Raw genomic sequence first — 13,439 nt, 5'->3', positions numbered from 1 at the left:
TAATCAAATTAGACATACTTTTTTTAATATTTTGTACTCACATTATTATTATTATTTTTATTGCATTTTAGGTTTTGGGGTACATGTGAAGAACATGCAAGATTGTTGCATAGGTACACATATGGCAGTGTGATTTGCTGCCTTCCTCCCCATCACCTATATCTGGCATTTCTCCCCATGCTATCTCTCCCCAACTCCCCACCCCCCGCTGTCCCTCCCCCGTTTCTCCCAACAGACCCCAGTGTGTGATGCTCCCCTCCCTGTGTCCATGTGTTCTCATTGTTCAACATCCACCTATGAGTGAGAACATGTGGTGTTTGATTTTCTGTTCTTGTGTCAGTTTGCTGAGAATGATGGTTTCAAGGTTGATCCATGTCCTTTGTCGGGACTATGTGAAAAGACCTAATCTACGTTTGATAGGTGTAACTGAATGTGACAGAGAGAATGAATCCAAGCTGGAAAATACTCTTCAGGATATTATCCAGGAAAACTTCCCCAACCTAGCAAGGCAGGCCAATATTCAAGTCCAGGAAATACAGAGAACACCACAAAGATATTCCTCAAGAAGAGCAACCCCAAGGCACATAATCGTCAGATTCACCAGGGTTGAAATGAAGGAGAAAATGCTAAGGGCAGCCAGAGAGAAAGGTCAGGTTACCCACAAAGGGAAGCCCATCAGACTCACAGCAGATCTCTCAGCAGAAACCCTACAAGCCAGAAGAGAGTGAGGGCCAATATTCAACATACTTAAGGAAAAGAACTTTCAACCCAGAATTTCATATCCGGCCAAACTAAGCTTCATAAGTGAAGGAGAAATAAAATCCTTTATGAACAAGCAAGTACTCAGAGATTTCATCACCACCAGGCCTGCTTTACAAGAGCTCCTGAAAGAGGCACTAAACATAGAAAGGAACAACCAGTACCAGCCACTCCAAAAACTTACCAAACGATAAAGAGCAACAACACAACGAAGAAACTGCATCAACTAACAGGCAAAACAGCCATCTAGCATCAAAATGGCAGGATCAAATTCACACACAACAATATTAACCCTAAATGTAAATGGGCTAAATGCCCCAATCAAAAGACACAGACTGGCAAATTGGATAAAAAGTCAAAACCCATAGGTGTGCTGTGTCCAGGAAATCCATCTCACATGCAAGGATACACAAAGGCTCAAAATAAAGGGATGGAGGAAGATTTACCAAGCAAATGGAGAGCAAAAAAAAAAAAAAAAAAAGTTGCAATTCTCGTCTCTGATAAAATAGACTTTAAAACAACAAAGATCAAAAGAGACAAAGAAGGACATTACATAACGGTAAAATGATCAATGCAACAAGAAGAGCTAACGATCCTAAATATATACATGCTCAATACAGGAGCACCCAGATACATAAAGCAAGTTCTTAATGATTACAAAGAGACTTAGACTCCCACACAGTAATAGTGGGAGACTTTAATATCCCATTGTCAATATTAGACAGATCAACGAGACAGAAAATTAACAAGGATATCCAGGACTTGAACTCAGACCTGGACCAAGCAAACCTAATAGACATTTACAGAACTCAGCACATAAAAAGACATACATTTTTATACATAATAAATAGCATTTTTTTCTTATAAAAGACATGTTTACTGTAGAGTAGCATGCAGAAAAATATAACAAATAAAATAGATATCACAAATAATACCATCTAATATTTTCTTCAGATCTTCTATGGTGTTTATATATACAATACTATTGGTTTTATATTGTATACAGATGTTTCCTTTTATTACCACTTGATGTTATATTGTGATACTTTCCTAGTATCATTAAACATTATTAAACATTTTATATCATGTTAGATATAATATTTTATTTAGACATTCCCCTGGTTTCAGGCATTTAGGCAATCATTTCTATTTTAAATCATGCTTCAACAAGTCTTTTAAGCATTTTTTGTTTGGTCTAAACTTGAGGTCATTTGTGAGGATAAATTCACAGAAGAAGACATTTTTAAGGCTCTTGGTAGATATTCCAAGACTGCTTTCCAAAAAGTTTGTGGTGATTTATAGATGACCTAAGAATTCTTGAGGATATCTATGTCATGTACACTCACTAACTGTGTTTTAAAAATATTTTGGTTTGATTATATCTTAAGTAAGTAATCAAGAATTCTAAGGAAGCCTCATATCATAGGTGGGAAGGTTTGTCTGAAATTGGCAAGGAATAAGATACTGGAATAGATTACTGAGGTAGTTTGCATTGTCCACAGCCTTAAAGATTCACTTTGCAGAGTAAATAATACAAAATGATCTGTCTTGGATTGTTTAGTCATTCAATTGCTTGAATCCAGGGACAAATCACTTGATCTTGTCTAAGTATTTCACGTTAGGGTTTTTAGAAATAGCTTTTAACACAGTTTTGATTGAAATAATTTTTCAGAAAGCCTGTTTCACTTGTTAAGGCATTTCAAATTTAGCTGAATTTTAAGTATGCTATGGGATAAGCCAGGAACAAGGAGACTTGATTCTCCATACCATATTTCATTGATTCTAAGACACACATTTTTTACATCTAAGCATCTTTAGCATTTGGATGTATAGTAAGCACTGCGAGTACTCTCGGATTCCTCTTCCACGCTCATGCACCATAGCTCCCTGTGCTTTCACTCTAACACTCAGCACCTGCACCTCTTTGTTGGAGGGCTGTCCTCAGGCTACAAGAACAGGCTTTGACTGCATTACAGGCTGTAAGCACCTGGAAATTTACACCTACCCACACCCCTATGCAATGACTGATTGTGCAGAGGTATAAATATTCCTGGTTCTCTGGTCTCTCACTTGAATCTACTGTAGAACCTTTTTGTTTCTAGGGCTCCCCTGTGGAAGTGAACCAAAGTCATCTCCAGAATGGGCTTTTCTTGACATCACACTGTTTGTGGGTTTTTTTCCGCTTTCCCTTTGGGTCGATCTTATTTCTCTATTTCCCTACTACTTTTCACCCTTGGGCCACTTCCTAATTCACAGAGGAATTAAACATATTACAGGAAGCGTCTTACAATAAATGATGTCTTGCAGTTGCTGTCGGCCAGGCAGTCATAGTGATATGGTCGTCTTTGCCTATGTATGCATGAATTTGTTTGTTCTTTCCATGGTATGACTAGATTGTTACTCCTTTACTTTTTGGTCAATAAACCATTTAAGGACTATTAAGGAAGGAATATAAATCCTGATAGTTATCTAAAATTTTTCTATTAAGTCCTTTTGACAAGATAAAAAAAAAAAAAGTGCCAGCATCAGCATTGTAGAATGAATGTCTAAGACAGGGAAAAATATCTGAGACCGCAGTAGAATATTCCTTTAAGAAATGCTGTTCATCTTGATGGCAGAGAGGGTGTTATTGAAAAAAAATGTGGTTTATGACAACTCTGATTCAAAAAAGAGATGCAGAAGAGTTCAATTCTGAATGTACAGAAGCTTTGCTAATATCATAATCTATTTATATTTCATTTTCTTTTACACACGATTTAAAAAATATCTATGCTGAAATAGTTCCTTTGGATTTACTTGAAGGGCTCTAAGATAAAAATTCTAAGTACTAAGCCATATTTTAAATCTTTTTTTCATTTTTAGTTATACATAAAATAATGATGAATCTTATAACTGATGAAATACTAATTGGTAATATGGTACTTATAGAGACAGAAGAAATATAGTCAATGAACAGTAAAACTGAGGTAACGTCATAGACTTCCCACTTTCCATTTGTAGTGGGACTTCTACTGGTAAGTGAGGAACCACTAGTGTTTGGCCATATTCTTGAAATTGTGTAGGCTTTATTAAATATTTCTTATTCCACCAATGTGTGTGTGTGTGTGTGTGTGTGTGTGTGTGTGTGTGGTGTATATACATACAAATATATACACCACACACACACATATATATATACACACACACACATATATACTAAATGTGTGTTTGTATATGTATGCATTCTGTTTCCTTCAAATTTTCCTTATATTGAATACTTTTATTATTCAGAGAAGTAACCCATGCATTTAATTTGGTGCCAGCTTTTCATTTTTGTGTGGTAATCACCAAACAAAAATAAAAACTGGCATTAGATTAAATGCATGGATTACTTCTCTGAATGATAAAACTGCCTAAAGAAATAGGATCTTCTCATAAACATCTTTTCATATTCCATTTCCTAGAAATTTCTGATTTTACCAGTCTATATTACCTATGCCTATAAGGTCACTTTATCATCTACTCAATTTGTTTTGTTTTCCTGTTTTCCCTTCTCAGATGTGCTGATGAAAGATGAATTTCTTCACTGTGAAACAGAACAGTCGAGCAATTCCAGTGGGGTTAGTTTTAGATGAGATAATTTCTGCAATTTCAGAGTACTGTGGCAACACATAGCTCCCTTGTGTCAAATCAATTCTTCAGTAACATGATTAATTAACCCATAAGAACAGAAGTTTGCTGCTGCTCTGCAACTAACCTTGTATTTTCTTTTCAGGCTTTATCTACCCTTCTATACCAAAATCATTCTGTGGTATTGCTTTAAAACCTTGGGCAAATCAACAATGTGTGAGTATGTGCTTTACAATCCTTTTACTGCAATCATACTGTGAGTTTTATGGCCAAACTTAAGTAGCATACACTTCCTTCTTCAGCAAAATCCATTATATTGTTCCCACATTAGTGGAACTAGTTAGTACAGACATGCTTACTTAAACCTCCATCTCATTTTCTTTTTAATTCAATTTTTATTTCCCTGCCAGAAACAGGAAACAGCTAAAATAGCTTTTTTTGAAAACAATGTGACATTTTAAATTTATTCTGTAAACATTTATTAAATTTTACTGTGCTATGTCTTGTGTGAGGAATAAAAAATAATATATGGACTCTGAGTCAATAATAAAGGACTCACAGTCTACTAGGAGAGATGACACATGCCCTACTTTCCTAACCAAATTAATTACAAACATAGTGTGATAGATACTTTATTAAAAGGTATTCAGCAATAGGCAACTGGGATAGGATTTCAGAGTCCAGGATTTTAAAATAAAATACCCCAGAGCAACAACAGTTAAGAAACAACAGACTATCCTGGCCAGTTTTCTGTTTTCCCATTTCCTTCCCACTTCCACCTGACTTACTCACTTAGCTATTGATGTTGAGTGGAACAGCCACAGTGAGAGAGACTAGTTGGCTTTAACCAGAGTTCCAGATTTCATTACCACACGGAGAAAGAGAAGGTAGGACCAGAATTCAAGCCTCTAAGACTCAATAACCCAACTCAGTAGATAAAAGTATATTAGTAAATATAGTAACCAAATGAGTGCTGGACAAACAGGCCAGCAGCTCTCTTGGGGTGGAAGTTCTTGCTCCACCACTCCTGAAATGGAAGAGGGGCTGGGTAGGTGTATAAAAATGCAGGGATGGCATCCATAGAGTGCCAGCCCTGGGCATGGGGAAAGCAGCATGTATCAAGGAGGGCTTCAAAGAAGAGGTAAAATGAAAGCAGAGTCTTTATGTATGAGAAGAAATCTGATGCAGGAATAGGGCAGGAGAAGCTTCCTAGACAGAGAACAGTATATCTGACCAACTGTTGGGGATAAGAAATGATGCTAGAGAGAAAGCCAGGGGCTCAGACAATAGAAGGTGCTAGGGAACTACTGAAGACTAACAAAGGAGCAATAGAAGCAGTTTTTGTGTTAAGAAAATTCTAACAGAAATGTGATGGGTAGATTGATGGGGACAGGTGTGGTGGAGAAGGAAGAAGCTGTATTACCTATGTTGAAATCATCCAGGTAAGAAATGAGAAAGACTTGAAAAATAAATAGGCCATGTTTGCATGAAACGGAGAAAAGAGAATATATTTAAGAAATGTTCTAGAATGTATTCCTTTTTTTAATCCTAAACTCACAAATTAGGTAAATCATTGCCTAGGGAAGAAGCAGAGACAGGCCAAAAGTGTTACTTTAATGGGGCACTCTCTACACAGAAACACTAGGAATAGGGACTAAACGATCCTGAGTAACACTAATCTTGCAGTTCTTTCCTTTCCTTGGGGTAACTGCTAAACTCTGTGGGCTGTCTTAGTCCATTTAGGAGCTGCTATAACAAAATACTTAGACTGGGTAATTTATAAACAATATAAATGTATCGTCCACAGTTCTAGAGGCTGGAAAGTGCAAGATGAACATACCAGCAGATTTAGATTCTGGTGAGGGCTTTCTCTCTGCTTCAATGTTTGGTGACTTCGTGCTGCATCCTCACAAAGCAGAAGGGGCAAACCGGTTCCCTTAAGCCTCTTTCATAAGGGTACTAATCCCATTCACCAGGATGGAGCCTCATGACCTAATCACCTCCCTAGAGCCTTACCTCTTAATACTGGTACCTTGGGGGTTAGGTGTCAATATATGAATTTAGGGGCTGGGCATAAATATTCAGACCACAGCAGAGGCTTACCTAATGCTAAGGCACCCTGAGTTGGGATGGTCTAATGTTATTGTCCGAACTGATTTCCATTGAGAGAACATGTGGATTGAATGGAAAAAATCCTCATTCAGGTCCAGCAGGTCTTCCTGCTACTCCTGTGATCCTTTTGGGTTCACAGAAATCAATCTAATCCTCCAATGTAGACCACATTGGGCTGAAGGAAGCTCACTGGAGTTGTCCAAGGTCCCAATGCCTAAACACACCACATAATCATGTCCATTCTAGGGGACAAATCTAATTGAGGTTTTGCTGCTCCCTGGAACTTGGTCCAGAAGGTTAAGCACAGGTCCCTTTCTCTGAGCCCTACCAACATTTGTTCTTTTTTCTCCTCCGCACAGCCAGGGGAATTATTTCCTAGACAGTGTGTAAGAAAGCCTCATCTTCCTCATTATATATGCTCTCAAATCTTTGATTTAAATAATAAATCCTTTCCAGTTCCCCAAGGAGCTAGATTTTTGAAACTCAAAAGAACATGCTTTCCTCTGCTTTCTGATATCACACCCTTTCTTAACTTAATGAATATTAAACGGCACAGTAGTTCAAATATCTGATAAAGAATGGGAAGAAGAAAAATAAATGAAAAAAGCTTTGGTTAATTTCACTTATATATCCTTTGCATAGAATACGAATTACACAAGGGCTAGAAACAGATATATCCCACATTATATCCCTACTACTTAGTGAAGTGTATCTAGTAGCATGTAGTAGCTCTCGGTAAGTGTTTAAGTGAGTAAATGAATACAAGAAGACAAAATCCCTGTCCTCACGAAGCATGACTACTTCCAATATTGAGGAAGACAACAAACAAAACAAGATTAGGGCAAACTGATAAATAATGTGAAAGAAATAAACAGGGTAGAGTGATACAGAGAATAACTGGGTGATGGGGGAATGGAACGAGGGACAGAACTACTGAGGGAAACTCTGACCAACCCAACCTCCAAAAGTAAAAATTGAACTTTTGAAAAAAGTAGACAGAAATAGTATAAGTTTAAATGTAAAAAGTCATATGAAGAAAGCAAATACAGAATTGTAGTTAATATTTACAAAATCATTATGCAGGCACAATATTACATGCAGATAGTTGTAGTTAAAACACCTTGGTTATTTCATTTCTAAAGTAAAGCTCCACAGGCATTCTGTTTAAAGTTCTTTTCATCTTCTCAAAAGTTACATGCAATAGAGTGGGTAAGTTGTTTTAATGATAGTTCAGTTCTTTATGTGCATTGTAAAAATGTCAAGCATGTTGATTCTTCAAAAAGTTGCATTTCACTTAGCAGAGAAAATAAAAATGTTCCATTTCTCCCTAGAAAAAAGATAACATTTTCTAATTGTGCAAGCACTTTATGAAAGTATCATTTGACTCTATATTTTGACAGCTGCTTTGCATTTATTATTGGAGAGGCTCCTCTTGTGGCATGTTCCTTTTTTTTTCCTTTCTAGTTAAGAGGTGTTAATATTATTTTGGAATTATTCAAATTTAAGAGAGTGAAAAGGGTCACTCTTCAGGGGTTCTTAATAAACAATCCCCTAACTTCTTACCCCTTTGAAATGTTTTTGAGAAAAAAAAAAAGAAAGAAAAAACGGTTTTAGACTATGAGCTCCTTGTTTTGAGAATCAGTGCCATTTAGCCTCATAGAATACAACTTTCACTTTTTGCCTGGCATTTAGTAGGTGGTCAGGAAGTGTTTGCTGAGTTGAACTAGTTTTGGAAAAGGCAAGGGATTACTATCCTCATTAGTCAGATAGGGAAACTGAGGCCCAAAGAACTCGAAGATGCATTTATATGTGTTTGGTACTTCACTGAAGGTTCTTACCCAATTTAGCTCCTTTAAAAGTTGGTCCTTGCCATCATTACATGTAAAGTAGGAAAAGAGAAGAGTAATGATATGTTTGACATATAGTGAGTTAGTCACTGCTAGACTTCCCTATATACAGCAAGCCAGTCTCTGCTGCTAAAGGAAATCTAAAACTTAATGATTAAAAAAACTCAGGTTCTTGAACTTGGTAGAAGGAAGGTTATTCTTTCAAGGACAAAAAAAACCCCAGAAAATCTATAGCAACCTTTGGACTAAAAAAAGTCCTATCATACATAGAAAAAAAGGCTCATATACACTATTGGTGGTAATGCAAGTTGGTCCTACTTTTATAGAGGAGAATTTATGAATATCTACCACAATTAAAATGAATGTAACTTTGACCTAGCTTTGATCAAGAAATTTATGAATGTATTCACACTATATACATACTAGCACTAGGGTACAAAGATGGAAGAGGATTTAATGAATATATAAATGTTCACTATGACATTGTCAGTAAGAAGAAAACTTAAAACATTTTAGTGTTCAATAAATTGCTGGCCACACAAATTATGAGTTGTGTGGGTTGTGATATTTTATGTAGACATTTGAAATAAAACATTAATCTATGTATTGACATGAAAAGATGGCCACAACATAACAAATCAAAAGCAAGCTGCTTAACAGTGTGATTTCCTTTGAATAAAATAACTCACCACAGTATTAGTGACTGCTACCTCCAGAAAGTTAAGATGGGCTATCTCTTACTTTATTCGCTTCCATAGTACTTGATTTTTTTTCAAAAGAAAATGGATTAGTTTTAAAATTCAGCTGGGCGAGGTGGCTCAAGCCTGTAATCCCAGCACTTTGGGAGGCTGAGTGGGGTGGATCACGAGGTCAGGGGTTCGAGACCAGCCTGGCCAACATGGTGAAACCCTGTCTCTACTTAAAAATACAAAAAAATTAGCCGGGCATGGTGGCATGCACCTGTAATCCCAGCTACTTCGGAGGCTGAGGCAGGAGAATTGCTTGAACCCGGAAGGTGGAGGTTGCGGTCAGCTGACAGTGCGCCATTGCACTCCAGCCTGGGTGACAGAGTGAGACTCCGTATCAAAAAATAAAAATAAAAAATAAAAAATAAAAAATTAAGAAGAAGCTGTTTAATTCTGGCCACACAAAAACTTTGTTGTTTTTTTTAAATCAAGAGTAAGTGGAACCCAGGAAATGATTAGCAATGGTTCTACTTCACCACAGTGCCTAGCACAGTGCTTGTCACATTGTTGGTGCTCAAAAAATATTTTGAGGGAATGAGTGAGTAAGGATGACTAAATCTGGGCACGCTAGTAAAGTGAGATGGAAGGACATAAGAGTATTCAGATTTTCTAACCCTAAAATCCAAGCCAGTGAGTCAATGAAGACTTTATGATGACCATGCTGCTACAGTTGATTGATGCTAAAGAAAGACTGGCTACTCGCCAAAACATAATTTGAGGGTCCTAGCATTAGAAAAGGATTATTGCTAAGCCCCAACCATGGTTCTTTTTTGAGCATCTCTTATGGCATCTACCTGCTGGTGTAGAGGTCATAGAAGCTTTATGAAGAGGGAATCTGAGAGAGTGGCCAACTGGTCCAGTCTATTCACACACTGAACCTCCTCAGCAACATCCCCCAAATAAAAAATTTAGATTGACTAAAACCAGTGCTTCCATCTTCTCCTGGGGAATTCTTTCCTTATCAGCTTTAGCTACTAGAAAGTTCCTTATGGCACTGAAATAGAACCTGCCTTTGTATAAAATGTACCCATGGACAATAAATCTAAGCAGCTCTGCATAGTGGTGTAGAGAACAGGTTCAGGACTCACAGATCTGCCTTGAACCCTAGCTTCTACACGTAGGTGCTTTGTGACCCTTCAGCAAAGATTACTAACTATCTAAACCTAAATTTATTCTTTTAGAAATGGGAATAATTACAGTTTCTATTTCATGGAATGGTTTCTATTTCATGGAAGAAGATCATAAATAAATATATGCAAACTGCTCATCACAATGTATGGCACAAAATACTCAATAAATAATATCATTATAATTGTTCAGGCCTTTTTCACTAGGAATTTGACAGAAACAGGGAGGCAAGTGGTACAAAATAGCAGTGAAAAGATGAGGTCTCTTTGTTGGTGGGCTGGTGTCTGAGTACTCTGATTTCCAGTGACTCAAACACCTCCTTTGTTTTGCTCACTAGAAACAAATTAGAAAATTCTCCAAGCAGAGGGAGAAAAATTTCATACCATTAATTTGACAACAACAAAAAGTTTGCACATTCACAATTATAGACACTACCATATAGAATACCTCATTCACCTCTGGCGTTGGGGGGGCTGAGGGGTGGGGGGTGGACGGGTGGTGGTGGTGCAAGGAAATAGCTCCCTCTCCTAACGTTCAAATGGCTATCAGGCAAAACACAAGTCTTCTCTAGCCATCCTGAAACATTTTTCATGGCTAATGACTACCTATCAATCTGGAGTTGACTTATATTATTACTCAAGACATAAATAATAAATCCTAAGTGTATTCAGGAAGGTATAGTTGAGCACAATGTATATATATCTTTACCACATAAATCTGTATTATATACCATATGAAATTCAGTAGATTAGGAGACTTAGGATCTCAATTTACTCATCTATAAAATGCTTACAATGGATGGTTCTTACACTATGTTCTAAGGAGTTCTAGGACTGCACAGCAGTGCTGGGTGCTGCTTGACTTGGGCTTTAGGCTTCCATCTTGTTTCAAGTAGAGCCGCAATGTTTTAAAAGATATCTCTCTTCTCATTAGCTCCCCTCAAACCATTGCTCTGGGAAGGGCAACCTAAGCAGGGCAAACCACGTCCTTCACTTCAGAAAAACATGAGCTGCTGAAAGAAGCCTGTTGAAACAATATCACAATGCAGCTTGCCTACTTGTTGGGGGCTTGGGTGCTGAGAAGGGGGAAAGGTTTATAGGAGAAGAATAGTAAGGTTATAGAGGGGCCATGTTTGACTGAAGAGGTGCCTTCTGAATCTCTGTGGAATGCACAGCTGTGGAGCCAGCTGCATCAACACAATCACAGTGCCCTGCATGATGGGCTGTGACCTCCCTCTGTGGGGACAGCAGGGTGTTGGGGGAAGGGGACTGGACGTGGAATCAGAAGACTTAGGAGTGAGTCTCAGTGCTCGGATAGGGAGCTTCCTCTCTCTGAACTGCTACTTCCCTACTGAAAAACAAGAATAAACATATCCACCAAATCAACCTCACAGGCATGTTGTATGGTTTAAATAAAATGAGGTCTGCAAAGCATTTTGTAAATTAGAAAGCTCAATAAAGATATAAGCTGTATTCATTAGCCCATCAGATGTCTAAATGTGATCCTCAAATTCCAAAAAGCCTGCTAAGATCACTTTCCTAATAGATGAATATAAAAGGTTAATGAATTATCAAATTAATGAGGTGTTTCATTATGTTCATATACTTTTTCAATATGTCAAGACCTTATGAAGAACTACATATGAAATTACAAAGAAAGATCTAATTATATATGAAAAAGTATATATATTATAAAGTCTAATTATGTGATTTCAAAAAATATGACTAGATTATTCTCAAAGAACTACCATAGTGGTGACTGATTTTTTTAAAATGTAATACAGAAATATCAAAAGTTTTACAAAAATATCCAAAGTCCAGAGTCTCTATTTTACCGTTCAAGAAGTAGTGTATGCTTCACTCCTATTTTAGACTGTTGCATCTCAGAATTGGATGTTATGTGTCTCTGCTCACGTCGTCCATGTAGATCGAGATGCCAGATGACCATGGAACTCCACTTCCTAAGGAAAACCATCAACTTTCCTGGTTGGGGAGTTCTCTAGAGCAATCCTCTTCATTCTCCTCTGAGCGAGACAGATTCAGGACACTCATCACAGGATGGATCCAGGATGTAGTCTGTGTTACGTGACTTGAGAAGAACAAGAATGCAATTAGAATCCGAAAGACTGGCTTTCTACTCATCCATGCAAGTACTGATCCTGGTGACATTGCTTCTACCCTAGTAAAGTCCCTGTGATAGGAAGCAGTTAGAAGTAGATCCAATAGTTTTAATAAGTCTTAGACACATTTTAAGGTTCAACAAAGGCCATTTCTTTCTTTCTTCTTTGGTTATAAACGAATGCAGGTGAACGCAGCATCTCTAACGCCTCTCCTTTCAGTATCTGATATTCAGTCAGTCAGCAAGTCCAATGATTGCCTTGCTGTAACATCTCTGGAATCCGTTTCTTGTTCTCCTTTTTCAGTGAAATAGGCTGGGTCACTGAAATAGTTTGCCTCTCTGCCTCAGCTTTAGTTCTTTTCTAATTCATTCTCTAGTCCAGCCAAAGAACTTTCTAAATGACAAATCATATACTGTTACTCACTTGCTAAACATTCAATGCCTTCTGGATCAAATGCATACTTTACTATGAAATATTTTACTATGAAATACTTTGATTTTTTTAGTTGCCTCAACATACCTTTTTTTTTTTTTTTTTTAAAGACTGACTCCTGCCCTGCTACCTAAGCTGGAGTGCAGTGGCATGCTCTCAGCTCACTGTAACCTCTGTCCCCTGGGGTTCAAGCAATTCTTGTGCCTCAGCCTACCAAGTAGCTAGGACTAAAGGTGCGCATCACCACACCCAGCTAATTTTTTGTATTTTTAGTAGAGACGGGTTTTTGCCATGTTGGCCAGGCTGCTCTGGAATGCCTGACCTTAAGTTATCCACCCACCTCAACCTCCCAAAGTGCTGGGATTACAGGGGTAAGCCACTGCACTCGGCCAACAATATCTTCTTCTTTCCCATAATTCTTTCCCACGAGAAGTTAACTCATTAATTCTAAAAAACCAAATATCCCTTAAGAATCTTCCAATCTGTGCCCATGGTCTTATCTCTTATTACATTAAATTACAAATGCTCATTTGCTTTTAGGCCTTCCTACTACATATGAAGCTCCTTAGGGCAGGAACCATGTTTCTTATCTCTGAATTTATGCGGCCTAACATGTTCTCAGAACAAATGACCAGCATCCTGAAAAAGTGTTTCAGGGAAATAACACAAGCAGAGATGAGAAAAGAA

General features: G+C 37.6%; 1 protein-coding gene across 6 annotated transcripts in view; it reads right to left on the bottom strand.

The window, feature by feature from the left end:
- The window catches only part of STXBP4 (syntaxin binding protein 4), a 256,034-nt gene that overhangs the window by 63,305 nt on the left and 179,290 nt on the right, over positions 1-13,439 (bottom strand). For 4 of the 6 annotated variants that reach the window (XM_021672796.2, XM_021672795.2, XM_064367562.1 and 1 more), the window contains one exon: positions 1,414-12,289. The exons of 1 other annotated variant lie outside the window; for it this stretch is intronic. In XM_021672796.2, the coding sequence (XP_021528471.2) occupies positions 12,175-12,289 (115 nt within the window). In that variant the 3' untranslated portion in view covers positions 1,414-12,174. Of the gene's footprint in view, positions 1-1,413; positions 12,290-13,439 lie in introns of those variants that run through there. One more of the 6 variants, XR_002478910.2, reaches the window with a different exon arrangement.

This window comes from Aotus nancymaae, unplaced genomic scaffold (assembly GCF_030222135.1).
Source record: "Aotus nancymaae isolate 86718 unplaced genomic scaffold, 86718_ANA_hifiasm-v0.15.2.pri h1tg000072l, whole genome shotgun sequence".
Taxonomy (NCBI): domain Eukaryota; kingdom Metazoa; phylum Chordata; class Mammalia; order Primates; family Aotidae; genus Aotus; species Aotus nancymaae.
The sequence above is the reverse complement of the archived record's forward strand: the minus strand, read 5'-3'. Positions and strand labels throughout refer to the sequence as shown.